The sequence below is a fragment of the Littorina saxatilis genome, linkage group LG12, assembly GCF_037325665.1.
Source record: "Littorina saxatilis isolate snail1 linkage group LG12, US_GU_Lsax_2.0, whole genome shotgun sequence".
Taxonomy (NCBI): domain Eukaryota; kingdom Metazoa; phylum Mollusca; class Gastropoda; order Littorinimorpha; family Littorinidae; genus Littorina; species Littorina saxatilis.
This window is the reverse complement of record NC_090256.1, coordinates 31,793,088-31,816,212: the sequence shown is the minus strand read 5'-3', so window position 1 is coordinate 31,816,212 and position 23,125 is coordinate 31,793,088. Positions and strand designations below refer to the sequence as shown.

General features: G+C 42.9%; 1 protein-coding gene across 2 annotated transcripts in view; it reads right to left on the bottom strand.

The window, feature by feature from the left end:
- Nucleotides 1-6,481: 6,481 nt before the first annotated feature.
- LOC138981765 (telomere-associated protein RIF1-like) overlaps nucleotides 6,482-23,125 on the bottom strand; it is a 52,552-nt gene continuing 35,908 nt past the window's right edge. The window contains exons 26-31 of one of the 2 annotated variants that reach the window (XM_070354839.1): nucleotides 18,074-22,945; nucleotides 16,095-16,229; nucleotides 13,780-13,881; nucleotides 11,758-12,080; nucleotides 9,870-10,088; nucleotides 6,482-7,897 (exon numbers count right to left, since the gene is read on the bottom strand). In XM_070354839.1, the coding sequence (XP_070210940.1) occupies nucleotides 7,864-7,897; nucleotides 9,870-10,088; nucleotides 11,758-12,080; nucleotides 13,780-13,881; nucleotides 16,095-16,229; nucleotides 18,074-22,945 (5,685 nt within the window). In that variant the 3' untranslated portion in view covers nucleotides 6,482-7,863. The remainder of the gene's footprint in view (nucleotides 7,898-9,869; nucleotides 10,089-11,757; nucleotides 12,081-13,779; nucleotides 13,882-16,094; nucleotides 16,230-18,073; nucleotides 22,946-23,125) is intronic. The other variant, XM_070354840.1, reaches the window with a different exon arrangement.

Here is a 23,125-nt window from a genome sequence, read left to right as displayed (position 1 = left end):
ATCCTAATGTTCTGCAGTCAAGACAGCTAAATTGAAGACGCTTGTTTTGGAACCTTGATCTCTTCTAAAGCCTCGTGCAATCTATTACGTCAAAGCAAAGAAACGTCACTCTGAAAGTGTGGCGTGACGTGTTAGTTCTAAAGATTCATCGAGGGTAATTAGCGAGCGCACATTTTGTTTCTATACTGACGTTTGTCTCGGTGACTTTGGCACCATAAGCAGTGGAAAAACAGGTCCTTGCCAGACTTGCTTGACATGACCTCATTGTACATGATATACACACGTGTGATTTGAACGATTATTATCCCACGGGTGTCTCTCTCACGTATGTAGGATAAAACCAGGTCTTGAATGGGAGGGAGTCTTACAGTAGAAGTACATTTACAGACGAAATAAAAACTAAATCTGAAAAAAAGCAAGGTCTGATAAGGGGAGAAGTCTTAAATTGGGGGAACGGGCGGGGATGTAGCTCAGTCGGTAGCGCGCTGGATTTGTATCCAGTTGGCCGCTGTCAGCGTGAGTTCGTCCCCACGTTCGGCGAGAGATTTATTTCTCAGAGTCAACTTTGTGTGCCGACTCTCCTCGGTGTCCGAACACCCGCGTGTGTACACGCAAGCACAAGACTAAGTGCGCACGAAAAAGATCCTGTAATCCATGTCAGAGTTCGGTGGGTTATAGAAACACGAAAATACCCAGCATGCTTCCTCCGAAAACGGCGTATGGCTGCCTAAATGGCGGGGTAAAAAACGGTCATACACGTAAAATTCCACTCGTGCAAAAAACACGAGTGTACGTGGGAGTTTCAGCCCACGAACGCAGAAGAAGAAGAAGAAGAAGTAATTGGGGGAAGGGGTTGTCTTCAAAGAGGGGTGTCCACTAGAGTGAAGAGGATACTACATATCATTGATCACAAAACATGTAATGGTACTTTCCTTTCCGTGTTGGCAATAGTATATGCGGATCTGTTGATGATGTTATATAAGATAAGAGCATCCGAGGGCGCTTGGCTGCTTCCTGTGCAGAGTGGGATTTGTAACAAAAAATGTTTGCAGATTGGCATAGGTGTCACAGCAAAACGTGCCAACGGAAAACTGATTTGTTGTCAAATGTCAAATGAAAAAAAAAAGAAAAAGATTTTAGTCAAGCAGTATGTAAGAAATGTTTAAGTCCTTTGTACTGGAAACTTGCATTCTCCCAGTAAGGTCATATATTGTACTACGTTGCAAGCCCCTGGAGCAATTTTTAGATTAATGCTTTTGTGAACAAGAAACAATTAACAAGTGGCTCTATCCTATCTCCCCCCTTTCCCCGTCACGATATAACCTTGAACGGTTGAAAACGACGTTAAACACCAAATAAAGAAAGAAAGTTTTGTGGGAATCTCTACATACACACCTTCGGCTCACTCTTCATTCCGTGCCTCCATAACCAGCAACACATTCAGCCAAATGTTGACTGAATGTAAAAAGACAGGGCATCAAAGTAGACCAATAAGGTGAAGCTTTGAGAATGATTGTGCATAAACAAACATAAGTGTCAAAAACCGACGATGGAAATAAAGGAAAAAGTTGCTAAGTATTTTACAAATGGAAACTGATATGGGAGAAGCTGAGAAGTTATTAGCGTTAATCTCTAAAAAAAAGCGGCGTATGGCTGCCTGAATGGCGGGGTAAAAATGGCCACTCGTGCAAGAACATGAATAAACGTGGGAGTTTCAGGGGCGGATCAGATGCTTTGTAAGGGGGGGTGCACTTTGAATCGAAAGTGAATGTGATGGGCGCGAAGCACCCGAATTTGCTAGGGGGGTCCGGGGGCATGCCCCCCCGGAAAAAATTTTGGCCCAAAGAAGCAAAATGGTGTCATCTGGTGCCATTTGAACTTAGAAATGGTCATAGAATCAGCTTTCCAATTTTTTTTTTATTTTTTTGCTGGAGGGGGGGTGCACCTGCACCCTGTGCACCCCCCCCCCCCCCGTCCGCCCCTGAGTTTCAGTCCATGAACGAAGAAGAAGATTAGCGTTAAACAAACTGTCCACTGTGAGTCAAACATCCTGCAGACTTGGTTGTGCTTCATCCAGGGTCTTATCCTCACTGATGACAGGAATCCTCCTCCTCTTCCTCTGCTTCTGAATGTAGGGGTCGATCACGTGACGATCGAACAACCACGCCGCCTTAATTACCCCTAGGATCACAGCCAGCCCCAGGAATCCGTGAGCCGTTTGTGTCGGCAGGAATCCGCGATCGTAGAAGATAACGTGAAGTTGCATGTGAGCCTTGGTGTTCATGCCTTTCAGTTCTGCCTGGCAGATGTATCTTCCCTCGTCAGTCACCTCAGGGTGAACCAGCACCAGGGTGTTATTGGAATCTGTGTCCACGAAGTACCCGTGGCCTTGAAGAAGAGGCCAGTCTCCTCCAGAGTGGTTGAGTTTTGGAACACCCTCGGGGATCACCCATCGAATAGCAACTCTGGCAGGGGTGGTAGTGGTGTTGCTGGGCTGTACCACTTCTGCCACACAGGGGTACCAGGTTGTGGTCCCTTGCTTCGTGATGTCGTAAAGGGGAGGCTTGCTGGTGAAGCGAAGAACTGTGCCATCCTTCAGAACTTGGTACCTCGAGTTGTCAGAATGTTCCAGAGCAAAATTTTCCATGTTGTTGCCCTTCACGCAGTGTGTGGTGATCAGGGAATGAGACAGTAGTACACACCAAGTTAGTGCTGATGGATTCATGGTGCCTCTGCGTCTCGTCTTCTGGACAAATGAGTAAAAAAAGTATATTTTGAAGAATATAATGCTATACTGTAAATAAAACGTTGTCTGTCAGAACTGAATGTCACAGGGAAGACTTTGATTTCAGTGGATAAGCACTTCAAGGATTTTCTTACAGACTTTTCAGTTTCTTGTAAAAAAAGAAAAACAAATCCCAAACAGAATAATAGAGTGCTCATGCTCCAAAATCCATAATTGGAAAACAAGATGGGTTAATTTATTGCACGTTCATAGGATTTGGTTTATCAGCACGCTATGTGCCAGGCCGGCCGGATTTACTTTAAAACAAATCGGAAATCTCGTTTTGGTGCCAGAACTAACTTTTAAAATCTAAATAATAAATTGACAGCATGTGAGAAAATCATTCTTAAATCATAAAATGATTCTTTTTTCATCAAGACAAGATCAGTACAATTCGAAGTTTTGAAACTTTGAACTCATGCAAGGTCGTGTTTGCCCAAGCAGACAAATTTTCTGCATATCACCAGTTTCTTTGAATGGTCAACCGCCACCGCTCAGTTCGTGCCACACGCAGGTGTTTGTTGCATTTTAGCTGAAACTACAAACTGACGACTTCACGTATGTGAAAAAGGGAAACTGGGTCACACGGGTCCACGATCGTTCAGGGGTGGAGTAAACCACGAGAACGGGTGTGAGGTTTACACATGCTAAATAGTCATTCAAACGAACTGTGTCATTTAATGATGTCTGTCTGTGCCAGTGGGTGTGCAGAGCGATTCAGAGAAAACTGCTGGACTGATTTACATGAAACTTTACATGAGAATTCCTGAGTATGATATCCCCAGACGTTTTTTTGAAATTGTTTGATAAATGTCTTTGATGACGTCATATCCGGCTTTTTGTGAAAGTTCGAGGCGGCACTGTCACGCTCTCATTTTCCAACCAATTCTATTCTTCTTCTTCTTCTCGATCGCTCAGACAGGGAAACCAATTCTATTGAAATGTTGGTCAAGCAATCTTCGACGAAGGCCGGACTTTGGTATTGCATTTCAGCTTGGAGGCTTAAAAGTTAATTAATGAGTTTGCTTATTAAAGTTGTCATTAAAATAAAATTTTCGCAAACAGATTCAAAATTGATTGCATCGTATTCTTCATCAAATTCTGAATCTGAAAATATAATACATATGTCATGTTTACTCTAAAAATGTGATCACAATTAACGATCAAAGGTTAATTAGGTATACGACGATGACAATTTTAGACATCGGTCCAAAAATGATTTCATCTTATTCTTTATGATTTCCTGATTTAAAAAACATATATATATAATAATTATGTCTGTATCAAACACAAGATCAGAAAGTTAAAAAGAATACAGAAAAGCGCGCTTACCTGCTTAGCGCAAAACGCTACCGCGCTATACTGGCTAGTCAATTTCACTTCGTTTTGCACGTGAAAAGTGAGCGATTTTCTTGTCGCGGCGATCGATGAAGCTGTATTGGTCTTGATGAAAAAATGCAGTGCATTCAGTTTCATTCCATGTGTTCGACAGCTTGACTAAATGTAGTAATTTCGCCTTGCACGACTTATCTGGTGTGCTTGCATAGCCACAGGCAAGCAATTAATGTCACATGGATAAGTTTAACACAAAAAAAGTATCATTGAAAGGTTGATTCATGTATGAATGCATTTAATATGAAACTTTATCCACGATTAAAACAACAGGTACGCCGGTAATGTAAATGAATATTCATGAGCCATTGCTGTTGGAAGGAAGCATGTGTGTACACGTGCGCACTCATAAACACACATACAGATACACAGTCTCTCTTTATGACATTTGTACACACCTGTTGCTGTTTAAAAACAGCATCGCTGCATGTAATGTTTCTAAATTTGGCCAAAAAATTATTGCAACAAATTTCGCACCCAAATTAAAGCATTAATTCCCATGTAATTTTATTAAAACTGTATATGACAGTTAAGGCCGTTCACTTGACTATTTTCGTATGTAAACGTTGCAAAGTTTGCCTATCGTGATTTTTTGTCGATTTTTAACTGGGTCCTTCCGTTTTTGTCTGGTCGATTTTGAGGGTGTACACCTTTATTTGAGCGGCGGTCACGTGATCCCTGTAAAAGATACCTTTAATCCAAAAAGTGATCCTGATAGTCAAGTGAACGGCCTTGACTGGCCTATACAGTTTTAATGACATTTCACGGGAATTAATGCTTTAATTTGGGTGTGAAATTTGTTGCAATAATTTTTTGGCCAAGTTTATTTGGCTGTCATCAGCCAACAGTGTAGTGTCATTTTAAAGGTGCATGTACTTTTTTGTGTGTGTAGGAGATTATCAACAATAAAAGTTTTTCTACTGTGCTTTTTGTGGTCACCCTCACAGATAGGTTGAGGCTTTTACACAGAAAAAGAGCATCCTTCATTTCAAACATATGCCAAAAATCAACAGCCTGGCTGCTAACTGTGCATGCAGAGTGGTACTGTATGGCTGCTAACTGTGCATGCAGAGTGGTACTGTATGGCTGCTAACTGTGCATGCAGAGTGGTACTGTATGGCTGCTAACTGTGCATGCAGAGTGGTACTGTATGGCTGCTAACTGTGCATGCAGAGTGGTACTGTATGGTTGCTAACTGTGCATGCAGAGTGGTACTGTATGGTTGCATGCATGTTGTAAATGACGCCCGTGTCAATCTGCTACATTAATTCGGGTAAAAGAACCCCACTATGGAGAGAATGCAGCCATGCTGTTGACTGAAAGGGTGGCCGAATGGTAAGTGCACTTGCCTTGGAAGCGAGAGGTTGCGAGTTCGACCCTGGGTCGGGGCGTAAGCAATTTTCTTCCCCCTTTCCTAGCCCAGGTGGTGGGTTCAAGTGCTAGTATTTCGGATGAGACGAAAAACCGAGGTCCCTTCGTGTACACTACATTGGGGTGTGCACGTTAAAGATCCCACGATTGACAAAAGGGTCTTTCCTGGCAAAATTGTATAGGCATAGATAAAATATCCACCAAATACTCGTGTGACTTGGAATAATAGGCCATGAAAAGTAAATATTCGCCGCAATGGCTCACGATTTACTGGCCGATGTGAATGCGTTATATATTGTGTAAAATATTTCATCTCACACGGCAGAAATTAATATGTAAAGCGCTTAGAGAACGTCAAGCGCTATATAAATAAATAAATAAATATAATAAATAAAAGGATGCTCTTTCCCTCGTGATAACCTGGACAGATCTGTGGTAGTGAAGATGATCGTGCAAGCGTGAAGGACAACACCTTTAAAGTCGGATGATTGTTATCTTCATTTGCTTAATGTTTTTTGTGTGCTGCCTTGTAATAAAAAGCTTGAAGCGTGTTTTGAGCATCTTTGTCAAAGTCACTCTCAGTGCTCACTTCTGTTCAGGGTTTTGTTTTCGTTTAGAAATTTGACCCGGGGCCTATCATATGAAATGCATAAATTTCAAAGTATCTGCGTTTTAAACGCTTATATTTACACAATGACTTAATAATATAATATTCATGGATCTGTGATCACCTTCACACGGTTGATTCCGAACATGCATTAATGGTGTCGACAGAACCATTATTTTTACACAAAATATTATATTCAGCCTGTTCTTGTGGCTTTCATAACATCTATTTTGTTTATCCTATTTTCATTGCACCAATGTGCGTGTTTGATGTAACCTGCATATATTCCTGAAACTGAAACTTTTTTAATTAACTTTTCATTTTTCTCTCCCCTTTTAACAAAAAATGTAGTTTTCAATGTACGCAGCCGCACACACGCAAGCATACACACACAAACACAATTTTGATGCTTTTCTAAACAATCTTATTGTACTCTTAAAACACAATGTCAATACATGATGGCAAAAAAGGTTGTGAAATATTTTAAACCCAATCCTAAATCTAAAATAAAGCATGATACAGCACCATCAATTTTCAACTATAATTTAGTCTTAAAATCATTTCACCTTACACTCCAAGCCATCTTCTCATCAAACATCTGTACTGGACTTTCAAAACTGATTAAAAAAAAAAGTACATAAGAGAAATATACCAAACAAAGCATTTAAAAACCAAACAGTCTACATCTACTATTCACTCACTCCAAAGCAGTTACAAACTTTTTCATTAGGGTTGGTATAATTATTGTCAGCAAAATGTGTTCAATCAATCAATCAAGCTTATATCGCGCATATTCCGTGGGTACAGTTCTAGGCGCTCAGCAGTGATGCCATGTGAGATGAAATTTTATACGGCCAGTAATTGCAGCCATTTCGGCGCATATTTACCTTTCACGGCCTATTATTCCAAGTCACACGGGTATAGGTAGACAATTATTAACTGTGCCAAAGCAATTTTGCCAGGAAAGACCCTTTTGTCAATCGTGGGGTCTTTAACGTGCACACCCAATGTAGTGTACACGGGGGAGAGTTCGGACACCGAAGAGAGTCTGCACACAAAGTTGACTCTGAAATAAATTTCCGCCGAACCTGGGATCGAACTCACGCTGACAGCGGCCAACTGAATACAAATCCAGCGCGCTACCAACTGAGCTATATCCAAAATGTGTTCAACCCTTATATTAGTATGCTTTAAATTAACCTACATAATTTAGATTATGTACATCAGAAGAAAAGCATATTCTAAATAAAAACAATTTGTGTTCAGAAAAAGGGTCAGCAGGTAGTATAAAATACATGTACAAGTATGGTACTGTACCAAGTGTACAATGCATAAATCGCACAGTAAATAATGTCAGGATTAATGTAGTGTGTGTCTGTTGATGTGCATTCATAAGTGTGTGTGTGTGTGTGTGTGTGTGTGTGTGTGTGTGTGTGTGTGTGTGACATGGAGGAAATATATCTGATGCATTTGTTTGCTGAATGTTTTGCTCTGATGAGGTTGTTTTCGTTGTATGCCTATGTCTATTTATTTTGCTGTGTGGGAACATCAAGATTGGCTTCTGTTCATCCATTATTGGCTCAAGAAGAAATCGTATCACAAGAGTCTGGCAGAGAAGCTACTGGCTTTCAGTTCTTGGTTGCTGTGATGATAATGAGGACACAGGAAGAAAGTGACCACGACGAAGATTCCGTGACAGGCCTCATTATTAGGATGCTATGGTGTCTTCTGCTGTTGGTCCCCTGAAACAATGTGAAAAAGTGAACTCCATTATGACTGAGAAACATTTTCTTCAAGTAACTGATACCAAGATCACCATCCTCTCTTTATTATGTTCTCTTGCATATTGTAAATCTTCTTACGTCATTAGTTTTGAAAGTATTATTCCCCCCCCCCCCCCCCCCCCCCCCCCCCCCCGCGGGTTAGGGGGTGTCCCATATTGGGACGAGAAAGAATTTACCCGATGCTCCCCAGCATGTCGTAAGAGGCGACTAACGGATTCTGTTTCTCCTTTTACCCTTGTTAAGTGTCTCTTGTATAGAATATAGTCAATGTTTGTATAGATTTTAGTCAAGCAGTATGTAAGAAATGTTAAGTCCTTTGTACTGGAAACTTGCATTCTTCCAGTAAGGTAATACATTGTACTACGTTGCAAGCCCCTGGAGCAAATTTTTGATTACTGCTTTTGTGAACAAGAAACAATTGACAAGTGGCTCTATTCCATCTCCCCCCTTTCCCCCGTCGCGATATAACCTTTGTGGTTGAAAACAACGTTAAACACCAAATAAAGAAAGAAAGAAAGTATTATTAAAACACGGATGAATGACCTGTTTCTCTCTCTCTGTAAATTCCCCATCCTCAACCCCCTTCGCACAAACATCCCGGCCCTCAAACTTGAAACACCACCAACATGCTCTCATTTCCACCAACACACTGCAGTGGTGAATCAGACACAGCCAATCCCTCCCTCAACCCCCTTTACACACACACATCCCGGCCCTCAAACTCTAAACATCACCAACATGCTCTCATTTCCACCAACACACTGCGGTGCTGAATCAGACATGGCCAATCCCTCCCTCAACCCCCTTCACACACACACATCCCGGCCCTCAAACTCTAAACATCACCAACATGCTCTCATTTTCACTAAACACACTGCAGTGCTGAATCAGACATGGCCAATCCCTCCCTCAACCCCCTTCACACACACACACATCCCAGCCCTCCAAACACCACCAACCTGCTTGAGTCATTTTCACTAAACCATGGGTGGGAGCAAAAAATCTGAGCTATACTGAAAAAAAATTCAACGGCCCTTGGTGGGGTTGCAGGGGCAACGCCCCGGTGGGGGGTCTGGGGAGCAAATAAAGTCCTCTCCTTGAAAAGAAACCTACATTCTATTAGTCCCTACAACACCTATTGTCTATACAAAAGAGTTAAAGGAACAAACTTGAAAGAGAAAAGTTAATGATTTGAAGTTTGAACAATAAAGATTTTTAAAAGAAACATATTAATAGTGCAAAATATGCATATTAAACATATTCATGAATTTCAGCTGACTTTTTCCCGTTCGATTTGTAGACAATTGTTTTTGCTGCAAACTAAACACCAGGCTGAGCCCACTTCAGACTTTTGCGAAGCCATTTTCTAAATGGGCGATTTAAATCGTCCACCAAGTTCATCCAGTCGTTCCTCCACTTGTTTTTATGTAAGCTCTGGTCGATCTTTCTTGTCTTCGACTCATTGGTAATTAGCTCCATCTTAATAAGTAAACCGAGCTTGCGATGTCTAGGTTTCACTCGAGACAAAAATGGCGGACGGCATGTTATTTCCGGAATTATCTTCAGTTTTATGGATCGGAAATTGCGCGAACCGAAACACGGAAACCGATATAGACGCAATTAGGATTCAGGGTTTTTTCCTCACTTTTTTTTGTGTGTGCGTGTGTGAAATTTTTGCTATACGGAATTCCGTAATTATACGGAACTACTCCCACCCCTGCTAAACACACTGCAGTGCTGAATCAGACATGGCCAATCCCTCCCTCAACCCCCTTTACACACACACATCCCGGCCCTCAAACTCTAAACATCACCAACATGCTCTCATTTTCACCAACACACTGCAGTGCTGAATCAGAAACGGCAAACCCCTCCCTCAACCCCCTTTACAAAAACACATCCCGGCCCTCAAACTCAAAACACCACCAACCTGCTCGAGTCATTTCCACCAACACATTGTGGTGCTGAATCCGACAAGGCCGTCTTCTTGGCATAGTGTTGAGCGTGGAAGGACGTGAGCACGGTTCTGACGTTGTCCACTTTGGGCGCCCTGACTGGCATGCTTTGCACTTCCACCTCCGTCAGCCTGGCCAGGTCCCCTACCGTGTTCACCCCTCGCGCCTTCATCAGCTGGCACAGCCCTCGATGCCTGCAACACAGAGAATGTACAGTGTTGTTATAAAAAAAAAAAATATCGGACAAAATGTCCTGGCTGCAAAATGTGTGTGTCACAAGACATCCCATGACCGTTTTTTTACCCCGCCATTTAGGCAGCCATACGCCGTTTTCGGAGGAAGCATGCTGGGTATTTTCGTGTTTCTATAATCCACCGAACTCTGACATGGATTACAGGATCTTTTTCGTGCGCACTTGGTCTTGTGCTTGCGTGTACACACGGGGGTGTTCGGACACCGAGGAGAGTCTGCACACAAAGTTGACTCTGAGAAATAAATCTGTCGCCGAACGTGGGGACGAACTCACGCTGACAGCGGCCAACTGGATACAAATCCAGCGCGCTACCGACTGAGCTACATCCCCGCCCTAGTGGCCTCGCATGATGGGTATACTTTGCCAGTTTGGTCAAGATAATAGAGTAAGGGACTACAGAGTGTGTCCTTTCCAGGAAGGTGTCCTCTAATTCGAGGGGCCCCACATCGCAGGTACCACCGTATTGTCAAACGAAAGCTTGTTCCAAATAGCACCAAATGTCCTGGCTACCATGAACAAGAAGAGCAAACGCTCGATCGAGTCACTTTCGCAGTTCTGAATATTATATGAGGCATCAGATGGACAGGAAGAAATTGCTATTCACAACACAATGAGTCACGTTCACATAAAATTTGAGCCCGGTCACTTTTATAGTTTCCGAGAAAAGCCCAACGTTAAGTTGTGTGTTGCCGAACAGAAAAGGCTAGTTATCTCCCTTGTTTTTCTGATAACGTTCGTAAAAGGCTACAGATGTAAATACTTTGATGTAAAGAATAATCCTACAAAGTTTCAATCACATCCGATGAACTTTGTCAAAGATATAAAATGTCTAATTTTTCCTTTGACGCTGACCTGTGACCTTGAAAAAGGTCAAAGGTCAACGAAACCATCGTTAAAGTGTAGAGGTCATTGGAGGTCACGACTAAACAAAATATGAGCCCGATCGCTTTGATAGTTTCCGAGAAAAGTCCAACGTTAAGGTGGTGTCTACGGACGGCCGGCCGGCCGGACGGCCGGCCGGACAGACTAACACTGACCGATTACATAGAGTCACTTTTTCTCAAGTGACTCAAAAATGGTTAAGAAAGGAGACCTACTACATGCCAACTATCTGACGGTCTACTTGCCTGAGGAAAGACCAATTCACTAGATCAAGAAAGTATGTGTCAGTGACCAAGGAAACAGTTTGAAAACATGAAAGCTGGTTAGCCTGATGCCAAATATCTACCTGACAGAAGTTCAGTTTCTAGTGTAAAGAAACACTGTCATTAATTAAGAGAGAAGCTGAAACGCCCCTCATGAGCTCAAACAAAGAGACAAGATTATTACAGTGCATCTCAACAACAACAAAAGGGAGAAAAAAAGCGCAATGGTACTGGGCATGTGCCTTCTTCTTCACTTCTCTCTGTGATACACACAATCATACTAATAGGTCACCTTTTGGTTCTACATGTACAAGTGTGTAAATGGCTGGTGTCCTTTGACGATGGGCATACTTTGGTCAAGCTGAAAGACCAATAACAAAAATCCGGCAGGCAGGAAGATACAGAAGATCTGGCCATCATTCTGCAATTCTGAATACACACACACACACACTCACAAACACTTACCATAGTGAGGAGGTGAGTTGTGGCAGAATGAGATCCACAGGTTTGTCACAGTTGACAAGGTCAGGGAAGACAGCACTGGTTGCATCAAGCTGGGATTCCTGCGTACTGTGGTAACTGTTCTGCGACGTCTGACTGGGTGTGCCTTGCGTTGTTGCTTGGCTGCTTTTGCTCTGTGACGCTTGACCGGTTGAGCTTTGTGACGGCTGGTTTGACACGTCCTGGGCTGCTTGGTTTTGTGAGGGTTCGGTGCCTGTCTGTTTGCTCAGGTCAGCGGGGGCTTCAACATCGCTGCTTGTTGTGCCTGCATTTTCTGTTGAAGCAGCCTGGCACACAGAACAATATGTTACTTATTATTTGTTAGTATAGTTAACATGAAGCATAACCCAGTAACTGAATGAGGCAGAACACTATTGGCAACATCTAATAACAAAGGGAAGTAATCAAATGACAGTAAGAGGATAAGACTTGGTGGCTTGGTTTTTCCCCCACTACTTTTCATTCTCTCAGGTGCCAGGAGTCTGGTTCCGCACAACTCTCACTTTCTGTTATTATCTCTATTTAGAGCCCTTACTTCCCTTTGTTAGTAATCTTACTGGATCTATTAACAATGAAGAAATGCAACTTTTTTAAGAAAAGAGCTACTGTGTTTCATATGTTCAATTGCATACTGTTTTCCTTCTATAAAAAACAATGTCCAGTACATGCAGTTGATGAGATACTGAGTTAATTGCAGATCTTTGATATTACAATGTAATCGTTAAAACTTTTAAATAAAAGTTATCATTAAGTAATAGGCACATATGTAACCGTGTTACAGCGGTTTCATTAAGGCAATTGTAAGCCTGGTTTCATACATGAAAAAAATACATTATCATCAGTGTTTCCAGTGTTACTTTTTTTTCAGACATCCAAGAACCTGAAAATGTTAACTTTTGAAAAGCAAGTTGTCTTAAAACGACATTAAATTCACTTAAAATATGAAGAGTGTGAAAATGAAGTCTCACAGCAGAAAGAGTCCTAAGGGTCTTAGAGTGGAGGTCAATACCACTGGTAACTTTCTTTCTTTATTTGGTGTTTAACGTCGTTTTCAACCACGACGGTTATATCGCGACGGGAAAAGGGGGGAGATGGGATAGAGCCACTTGTTAATTGTTTCTTGTTCACAAAAGCACTAATCAAAAATTTGCTCTAGGGGCTTGCAACGTAGTACAATGTATTACCTTACTGGGAGAATGCAAGTTTCCAGTACAAAGGACTTAACATTTCTTACAGACTGCTTGACTAAAATCTTTACAAAAATTGACTATATTCTATACAAGAAACACTTAACAAGGGTAAAAAGAGAAACAGAATCCATTAGTCGCCTCTTACGACATGCTGGGGAGCATCGGGTAAATTCTTCCCCCTAACCCGCGGGGGGTACCACTGGTAACAGCTTTGGTTGTGTTTTACTTTTATGTATTTAAAGCCAGCATATAAAAAGCAGCATGTATGATATATGGCACTAAAGAGTAGTGGATCAAGCACATACAGTGGAACCTGCCTGTGCGACCACTTGACTTAGTATTACGACTACCCCAAAGGTTCCCCGATGAGTTTTCTTCCAAATAATTCCCTTTTCAAAAGTGACCACCTTGCTATAATGCAGGCATGGAAATTGAAAAAAGTAAAAAAGGCTGAAAATTTGTAAGTAATATCAAAGTCAACAGCGCGAAGCGCCTAGCCTTTTTAGGGGGGTCCGGGGGCTCATTTTTTTTCCAATTTGGTGTCATTTGAGCTCCAAGTTTGCCATTAAATTCAGTTTTCAGAACCATTTTTGCCTCCCCCATTTATTTTTTCGGCGGACACTTTTGCTTTTTCGGCAGAGCAAAAAAGAATTTCGACGGACAATTCCCATGCCTGATAATGACCGTATTCAGTCGGTCCCTTTGGTGGTAGTTGTAGACAGGTTCGACTGTATATCAATTAAAGTCTTTGGTATGCATTTCCTGACAAGCACTGCAGCCTGAGGGTCACCCTTACCACATTGTCAGAGTTCACTGTGCTGAGTTTCTCCGTCACATGTCTCTTCATTGCTTGCCGTCGATACAACTGACGCAAAGCCTTTTGTGGGGAATACACATACTACAGCAGCACAGAGAGAAAGGCAAGAAGAGACCAGTCAATCAAATGATAAAGGCAAACAAACAAGCAAGCAATAAAGCAACAGTGTACAATGTACAACAGTAATGTAAACTAAAGGCTGAACAAAAGCATGAGTAGACCGCCATTGAAGCAAGCCTGATACTATTTACATCAAAACTACGCTTCTTCTTTGCTTGTGCAAAGTTAGAACTTTTTAAGTTAACGATTATTTCTTTCTATCATTTAAATACCTGACATGCAATAAAATGTATGAGTATCCACTGGTTAGAAATTAGACAATCAGCCTGTCTGTTTTAGTATTCATTCCCAATAACAAGCAGGCATGAGATCACACCAAAAAAACCAACAACATTAAAACCTGAAGGCATGCCTCAAAAAATGATACAATATCGTGCAATGTCGAGGTTTCATGGATGATCTTGTGAAGCTTTGAAAATCTTATGCCTGACAAGTAATAGTTGCACAAGTCTTCCCGGTGTCAACAACCTGAATACATGTATAAGCTCCCTATCATAAACCAGCTGTCAGGTTAGTGCCCTATGATGAAAACATTTGCACGTCATAGACACTTCTGTTTTAATACAGTCACAAAAAAGCACACAACACTGAACAATACAACCGATACCAAAGCTCTAATTAAGCTATCATGGAAGTTGCATACAATTAATGGCACACTCCTTCATGTGAAATCAGCTCGACTCATCTCAAATCAGGCCAGACTTTCACATGGGATAAGACCATCCCTCAACTTAGTCACATGCCAAAAATCAACATCCTGATTACTTCGACGGGCGCAGTGGCGTGGTGGTAAGACGTCGGCCTCGTAATCGAGAGGTCGGGAGTTCGAATCCCGGTCGCTGCCGCCTGGTGGGTTAAGAGTGGAGATTTTTCCGATCTCCCAGGTCAACTTATGTGCAGACCTGCTAGTGACTTAACCCCCTTCGTGTGTACACGCAAGCACAAGACCAAGTGCGCACGGAAAAGATCCTGTAATCCATGTCAGAGTTCGGTGGGTTATGGAAACACGAAAATACCCAGCATGCCTACTCAACGAAATCGGAGTGAAGCTGACTATGCTCTCAGAGTATAGTGTGGGGAACCCAAATGGGCAAACGAGCTCACACGTAACCAGAAAATTCTGGAACGCTGAAGAAGAAGAAGAAGATTACTTCGAAAAATTTAATGAATTAATTTCAGTGGCTTTTATGAAACACATTTTTTTTTTAAACCTAACACTATGCACAGAGAACACCCAGGCTATTTATGTTTAGTACAAGACCAAGCTGAGGGGTGTTCTTATCTCATGTAAAAGTTTAGACGGTGAGCCAATCTGTTTACATGAGGAGTGTGTCAAATTATGCAACATCTGTGGTTTAATAAATATGTCAGGACAACATAATCAATCCGTTTGTTCTGAATCCTCTGTAATGTCATTCCCCTCACACTACTATTAGTTTGACAATTATTAACCCTAATTGTTGTTTTACACTAGTGAATTAATGAGTGGAATCAGCATCACTTCATAATTCATTTGTGAATGAATAACCTTTTTTTTTTTTTTTAAACTCGAATTCTCTTGTAACTTTTTTTGTGGTCAACAAATAACGCTAGCATTTTATGCAGGATTTTTTCTTCAATGTCAAGTGGACTTCCAGGTGTTGCATTCATTTCTGAAGCCCTCATTGGTAGTTTGTTTGTGCTTCATGAAAAGTTTCACGAGATCACTGATATGGCCCTTTGTGGTCGGCTGGGCGTTAAGCAAACAAACAAACGAACAAACAAACGAGATCACATTTACCATAACAAATTAAACCCCTCCTCACATCAAGGCAGACAGACTTTGATTTTTTTGATTTTGCATGGCAGATATGCTGTTTAAGAAAATTAAGCTGACTAGTGTACATGCAACACACACACAGACACTATTGTGGTTATTGTGATGCAGTGCATTGCCATCAGCATGACACATGACCTGACTGACCAACAGCAAGCTTTCAGACAGATGACAAAAAAGTACGGTACATAATGTATCAACAACAAAAAGGCAAAGCACTCAGAAAAAAAATAAAAGTGCAATTCAAACGAAAAAGAAATTAAAACCCAAAACATGTAAAAAGAAAAACAACAACAACAAAGAAGTCTACTCTTTCAACTCTGATCATCTAGTGCGACCCACACTAACAATCACTTACCGACTGAGAGTTTCCAGACGTCTGCCCAGGCTCTGCAGCAATCCTATTGAAGTAGTCTGGTATCTTGCACAGGGTTGCCTCATGCGCTGGACTCTCGCCACTGATAATGGGATCAGCAAAAGACACACGCCGCTTCTGAAATGAAATTGGTCATACGTGTGAAATCATCGGAAATTAGTATAATTACTTTTTGACTCACATGCGAAGCAAAAGTGAGTCTATGTACTCACCCGAGTCGTCCGTCCGTCCGGAAAACTTTAACGTTGGATATTTCTTGGACACTATTCAGTCTATCAGTACCAAATTTGGCAAGATGGTGTATGATGACAAGGCCCCAAAAAACATACATAGCATCTTGACCTTGCTTCAAGGTCAAGGTCGCAGGGGCCATAAATGTTGCCTAAAAAACAGCTATTTTTCACATTTTTCCCATTTTCTCTGAAGTTTTTGAGATTGAATACCTCACCTATATATGATATATAGGGCAAAGTAAGCCCCATCTTTTGATACCAGTTTGGTTTACCTTGCTTCAAGGTCAAGGTCACAGGAGCTCTTCAAAGTTGGATTGTATACATATTTTGAAGTGACCTTGACCCTGAACTATGGAAGATAACTGTTTCAAACTTAAAAATTATGTGGGGCACATGTTATGCTTTCATCATGAGACACATTTGGTCACATATGATCAAGGTCAAGGTCACTTTGACCCTTATGAAATGTGACCAAAATAAGGTAGTGAACCACTAAAAGTGACCATATCTCATGGTAGAAAGAGCCAATAAGCACCATTGTACTTCCTATGTCTTGAATTAACAGCTTTGTGTTGCATGACCTTGGATGACCTTGACCTTGGGTCAAGGTCACATGTATTTTGGTAGGAAAAATGTGTAAAGCAGTTCTTAGTGTATGATGTCATTGCTAGGTTTAGTTATTGGTCAAGCATGTGAGTCGTATGGGCTTTGCCCTTCTTGTTTAATTTTATTTTACTTCACAGATAGTTACACTGTCTAACAAGAAGGGCAAAGCCCATACGACTCACATGCTTGACCTTGACATGACCTTGACCTTCAGCTAAACCTAGCAATGACATCATACACTAAGAACTGCTTTACACGTTTTTCCTACCAAGGTCATGCAACGCAAAGCTGTTAATTCAAGACATAGGAAGTACAATAGTGCTTATTGGCTCTTTCTACCATGAGATATGGTTACTTTTAGTGGTTCACTACCTTATTTTGGTCACATTTCATAAGGGTCAAAGTGACCTTGACCTTGATCATATGTGACCAAATGTGTCTCATGATGAAAGCATAACATGTGCCCCACATAATTTTTAAGTTTGAAACAGTTATCTTCCATAGTTCAGGGTCAAGGTCACTTCAAAATATGTATACAATCCAACTTTGAAGAGCTCCTGTGACCTTGACCTTGAAGCAAGGTAAACCAAACTGGTATCAAAAGATGGGTCTTACTTTGCCCTATATATCATATATAGGTAAGGTATTAAATCTCAAAAACTTCAGAGAAAATGGGAAAAATACCTGTTTTTTAGACAACATTTATGGCCCCTGCGACCTTGACCTTGAAGCAAGGTCAAGATGCTATGTATGTTTTTTTGGGCCTTGTCATCATACACCATCTTGCCAAATTTGGTACTGATAGACTGAATAGTGTCCAATAAATATCCAACGTTAAAGTTTTCCGGACGGCCGGACGGACGGGGGGGACGGACGACTCGGGTGAGTACATAGACTCACTTTTGCTTCGCATGTGAGTCAAAAATGGTGTCGTGTGGCAAAACAATTTGGGTGAGTGTTTGAATTTGATACCTTTCATTGGTTCTGTTTCTATATCTTCTTTTCTTGTAGTAAAAAGGAGGATCTGAGGCCAGAATTCCTTTTTGTAAGAAACCATTACTCATAGTCATATCATAGTAAGATCAGCAACAAAAAGACAAAACACATAACAATACTACAAACCTTAGTGGGTGTGGGCGTCTCAGGTGCGCTCTCCGCTAACAGCTCCTCCTCTTCCTGCAAACTAGACATTCCTTGGCGCTTCAGGATGCTGTTGGTCGGCGAAGCAGATGGTGAAGAAATAATGATGGGAACAGCAATGGGGGAAGCTCCAACCCTTCCTACATTCCTGCCTGCAGCCATGGGGTACCCTCCCAGCCTGTGCTGCTTCTTCTGCAGACGCATACTCTGCTGAAGCATCTCAAAGCCGCGGCTTGGGAGGTGACCTTGAAGCTTCCCTGCCTGGGAGGAGGAGGAGGAGGAGGAGGAGGTGTTGGTGGGGAACAGGCGGCGAGCATTGGGGGTCTTGGTTTGCAACGCCGCGATGATTTCTGTAGGAGTGACGTCCGATGCGGCAATGATCTCCAGGATTTCTTTCTTGGTGAACTTGCGTTCTGAAGAAAGTTGTTTCTGTGGGGAGGTCTGCACAGCTGTGTGGTTGAGGCCTTCCTGTGTGGTTAATTCCATTTGTGTGGTTAAGCGTTTTTGTGTTTCTAATTCCAGCATGCCTGGTGAAGTCTGCATACTTGCATGCTGTTTCTCAGCAACAGAGACCTCCTCTAATCCATCTGCAGACTGATCCTCAATTGCTTCTTGACACGAAAGATCAGGCACCGAGTTCAACCTGACCGGATCCCTATTCAGCACTGTTTCAGTCTCATTTGACAGACTCTTGCCTGCAGCTTCACTGGGGCTATCTTCACCACTGAAGGGGAGCTTGTCTTGAACCATCCCAGCAGAAGATAATTCCTCCTCCTCCTCTTCTTCCTCCAAATCCTCCAGCCCTACCTGGTTGTGAGGGAAGAGACGCTCAACAGAATCCTCTGTGAAGGTAGAGGATTCCTCCTCCTCTTCCATTGTTTCACATTCATCCTGCTGTGCAGATTGGAACTGGAATCCCAGACTTTCACTGTTGCCAGTATCGTCAGAAAGAAAAATCTGCTTGATGACATTGTCAGTGTCTGAGGTTTCAGTGTCATTCTTATTTGTGGACTCCTGAGAGCCACCGACCTTGAGGGGAATGTCTTTGTCACCTGTGGACAATTCACCAGCAGGTTGTTTTTTCTCATTGCTGGGGGAGTCTTCAGCAGGATCTAAGTTATCATCGCTGAAACACGTGCAGGCAGGGTCTTGTTTCTCCTCTGTCTCGGACGTGTCAGTTGGACAAGAATTTTCTTGAAGAACAGCAGCCACTTCACTAACAGGAGCTTCCTGCTTGTCACCACTGGAGAGTTCAAGGTTCTCTTTCTCTTCCCCAGAGTGAGAAGACTTTGACATCTCTACTGCTTCCTGAGGACAACTATCAGCAAACATGTCTTCTGAACCTTCTGCACTAACGTCCATGTCTGTCTCTGTGGGTTTAACACTTTCTATGCCTTCACCGTCACCAGCTTTGGTGTCTGATACACTAGCAACTGATCCACTATTTACTATCTCAGGGTCTTTTTCTGAATTCTTATCAGCCACAGAATCGTCTGAAATGCATGTGCCTTTTTCAGCTTGCTTGTCATTCAGAACGCTGCCAGCATCAGAACTAGGCTCAGGGTCTGCCTGTTCTACTTCTGGATCTTTCAATTCCAGCCGAGTTTGACTTTGGCTCACAATGTCTACGCTTAGCTGGTTGCTTTCATACTCCTCAATCTCTTCAACTTGTTCAGCTTTGGCAGTGGCTAGTGCTGATCTGGTGACAGGCCGAAGACGTCTTCCTCTCTCAAACTTGACCATGACAGTTTTCTTCTTTGGTTTTGTGTTAGCTCGTCTGTTCAAAAGCCTTCTGGTGTGTGAAAATGTTGTATGGCTGGCTGAAGCAGACACCGGCCTAACTTTTCTGGAGATGGATTTGGCCTTGCTGAGAGATGAATTTTCATTTTCTTTCTTTTGGCTTCCTTCGGCTGGCTGTTCTTCAGATATCTTAGATGATGACTCTTTGCTTGTTACTTTTTCTTTCTCATTGTTTTCTTTCGGCGCTTGCTCTTCTGAATTCTGAGTTGGGTCTGTCATAATTTCTTCAGTGAATTGAACTTCTTGGCTACCCTTCAGTTTGTCCACACCCACTGAACTTTTATCAATAGATCTCTGCGCTTGAAGCTCAAGGGCAACAATCTTTTCTTCAATTAGCTGCTTCAATGGTCGACTTTCTGATCCATCTTTCTCAGTTCCAGGACTTTCTGCCTTCCTTTGACGCAAACGCAACTTGGGTGGACTGCGTACCGCTTTTTTCAATCTGTGCTTGGCTAGTTTCTTTAGTTGTAGCCTAGAAACCCCTCTCTTGGACACTGTTAGCGCAGGGCTGATTTTTTTCAAAGTTTTGCTGCCAAGGCTGGTTTTATTCTTCCATTCTCTTCCGCTAGGACTGCACTTCAGAACTGCAGCACAAACAATATCAACAGACTCTGAACTCTGTTGGTCTCCTTCTGTTTTCTTCAGCTTGGAAACGTCGCCTATCTTGGACAGTGGAATATCGTCCGAGTCCGAATCTGCAGCCTCCTTGCTGAGAGATAGGGATCGACGCTTTGCCGCTTCCATCTTTTTCTTGGTAGTGCTGAGTCTGAGTGGCGTGCTGTTGGTCTTGGTGTCTGGCGTCTTCTCTCCCATGTCCTGAGGGCTGGGGTCCATCAGCTCTTGACCTTGCTGCAGGTTTGAGATGGGGCCTTCTTGAGATATCTTGCTCTGCTTTGCTGGACTGCTGCTGCCGACACTTTGCTGGCTGAGAGACTTGACTCTGCTGATGGGGGACTCGGCGTTGTTGCTCAGAGATTTGATCTTGCTGATGGGAGATTCAGCGCTGTTGCTGACATCTCGCTGGCTGAGAGATTTTGCTCTTCTGATGGGAGACTCGGTACCGCTACTGATTCCTCCTTGGCTCAGCGATCTTGTTCTTTTAGGCACAGGGGAGTCAGCAAGACTACTGACGCTGCCTTGGCTCAGAGACTTCCTCCCTCTTTTCCTGACCGGAGATTTTTCCTCCGTTTGAGGGTCCTGTTTGCCTGACTGCCGTTTACGTTTTCCCGAGTTCCTGGGGGAGCTTAAGTGGTGGGTGTTGGCGCCATCCTTGCAACAGCTGCAGAAAGATTTTTTGCCTTTCTTTTTCCTTGGAGTACGTCGCAGCGACTGGGGGTCCTCAATCCTTTTTGGAGTACGCTGCTTTCTCCTTTCAGAGGGGCGTTCAGCATTCTCGTTGAGTGTGGAATCTTTCGCTGGGTCAAAGCTGACGTCAGACTCTGGCGGCTCCATCTCCTGAGAAGACTTTTGAGCGTCCTTGCCGGGTGTTGAAGATGAAGAGCTTTTCTGGCTGTTGCTTGAGGATGATGCTTCAGACGTCTGGGAGTGAGGAACCGTACGCTTTTGTGGTGGGGTTAGTCGCAGCGTAGCCGTCAAGTCAGGGTTGTATCCCTGTGCCTCAGCAGGTAAGCTTTCCCTCACGGCCTCTTCATCATCTTCAATACTTTCATTCAATGCTTTTTCTTCTTGAGAATTGTTCAGGTTATTTGCAACAGGTTTGTCCTCCAACAGCTCTGCAAAACCAAACAAATTCTGATGATCAAGAGGGATGCTCTTTTCACCAGTTTTCACATCCTGGCCGACTGTTTCTTCACTCTCTGGTGCTAAATCTGGAGGTGTGGAATGCTCTTGTTCCAAGGAGAATCCTTGAGATGCCATATCTTCATCACCCAGCACAGGGGGCTCCACGCTGACCTCTACATCATTTTCTTTGGATGCAGTAGTGTCTTCCTCCATGGGAGAAGAAGGCTGCTGAATGTCTTCCCTTTGTTGTAACAAGTCTACCTCTGACAGTCTTTCAAGCTGTACAAATGGCTCCTTGAAAGGCAAGATGCTTACAGCATCGTTCGACTCATCACTCTCTTTATTCCCGACCTTGACACTGCTGACAGTCTCCTTCAGAGCTGCAGACAAGCTGCTGACGCTGGCTGAAGCCACAGATCGCTCGACGGGAGAACTGGAAGCTGATGTCTTCGGGGGAGTTTCCTGAATGGACATGTTGGTCAATGGAGACTCTCTGATCAGGCTTGTCGGAGACTGTGTTTCCTCTACCAGCATTACCCCGCTTCTCGGTGGTGTGATCTCCTGAAACAGATCCGTCTTCTTCGATGGCTCTTCTGTCTTTTCCTTGCCACCCTCTGCTTTGTCACCAGACGCTTTTTTCAACCATTTCTCCAAACCTGTGAACATACTCCTAGGAGGGTCTCCACCACTTTTGCCTGTAAGTTCGGTGTCATTTTTGGGCACTGTCTGCTTTGAAACAACGCTCTCCTGACTGCGTGTTCTTCGTGTCAGCAAAAGAACCGAGCCGTCCGAATGATCAGCACCACCCGTGCTCCGAGTACTAAACAGTGTCTGACTGAGTGACTTGAATGGCCGAAAGAAGGGGTCGTTTTCCTCAATGCTCTTTGCTTGCTTCTCTTCACCAGATGATTGTGACGACAAGGACTTGGCAGAGAGTGAAGTGTCCCTGCTGCTCAGAGTATCCACCAGTTTCTCAACCACTGCCGCCATGACGTTCTGTTCAGGGGGTGGTGGCAGGTTGAACGATCTCTTCCCTTCCCCTGATTTCTGGCTCACTTCCTCTGAAGAACTTTTGGAAGAGGCGGACTTTTCTTCTGATGAACTTTTTGAGGTCAACTTTTCCACCATTTCAACTGACGATGTCTTGTTGCTGGCGGTAGTTTGACCTGGTGGATTGATGGCTGTAATTACAGGACTGTCTGAATCTCTGGATTCCTGTTCGGAGTCCTCAAAGCGTACACTTCTGCGCCGGGAGCTTCGCCTAGGGGTAGCAAACTTGTCTGCGTCTGCTTGGCTGGTGGTAGCTGGCTCCTATAAATAGACAAGGTGAGGATGAAATTATTTTACTTGCCTCCAGTACAGGGTTGCACTATTGATTTGTTTGAAACCTACGAAGCTACATGTGTATGATTCTGTGTGTTAATCAATACTTGGAAATCAGAAACATCAAATAGTGATACAGCAAAGAGATTCTATCGCTGATCATTTTGA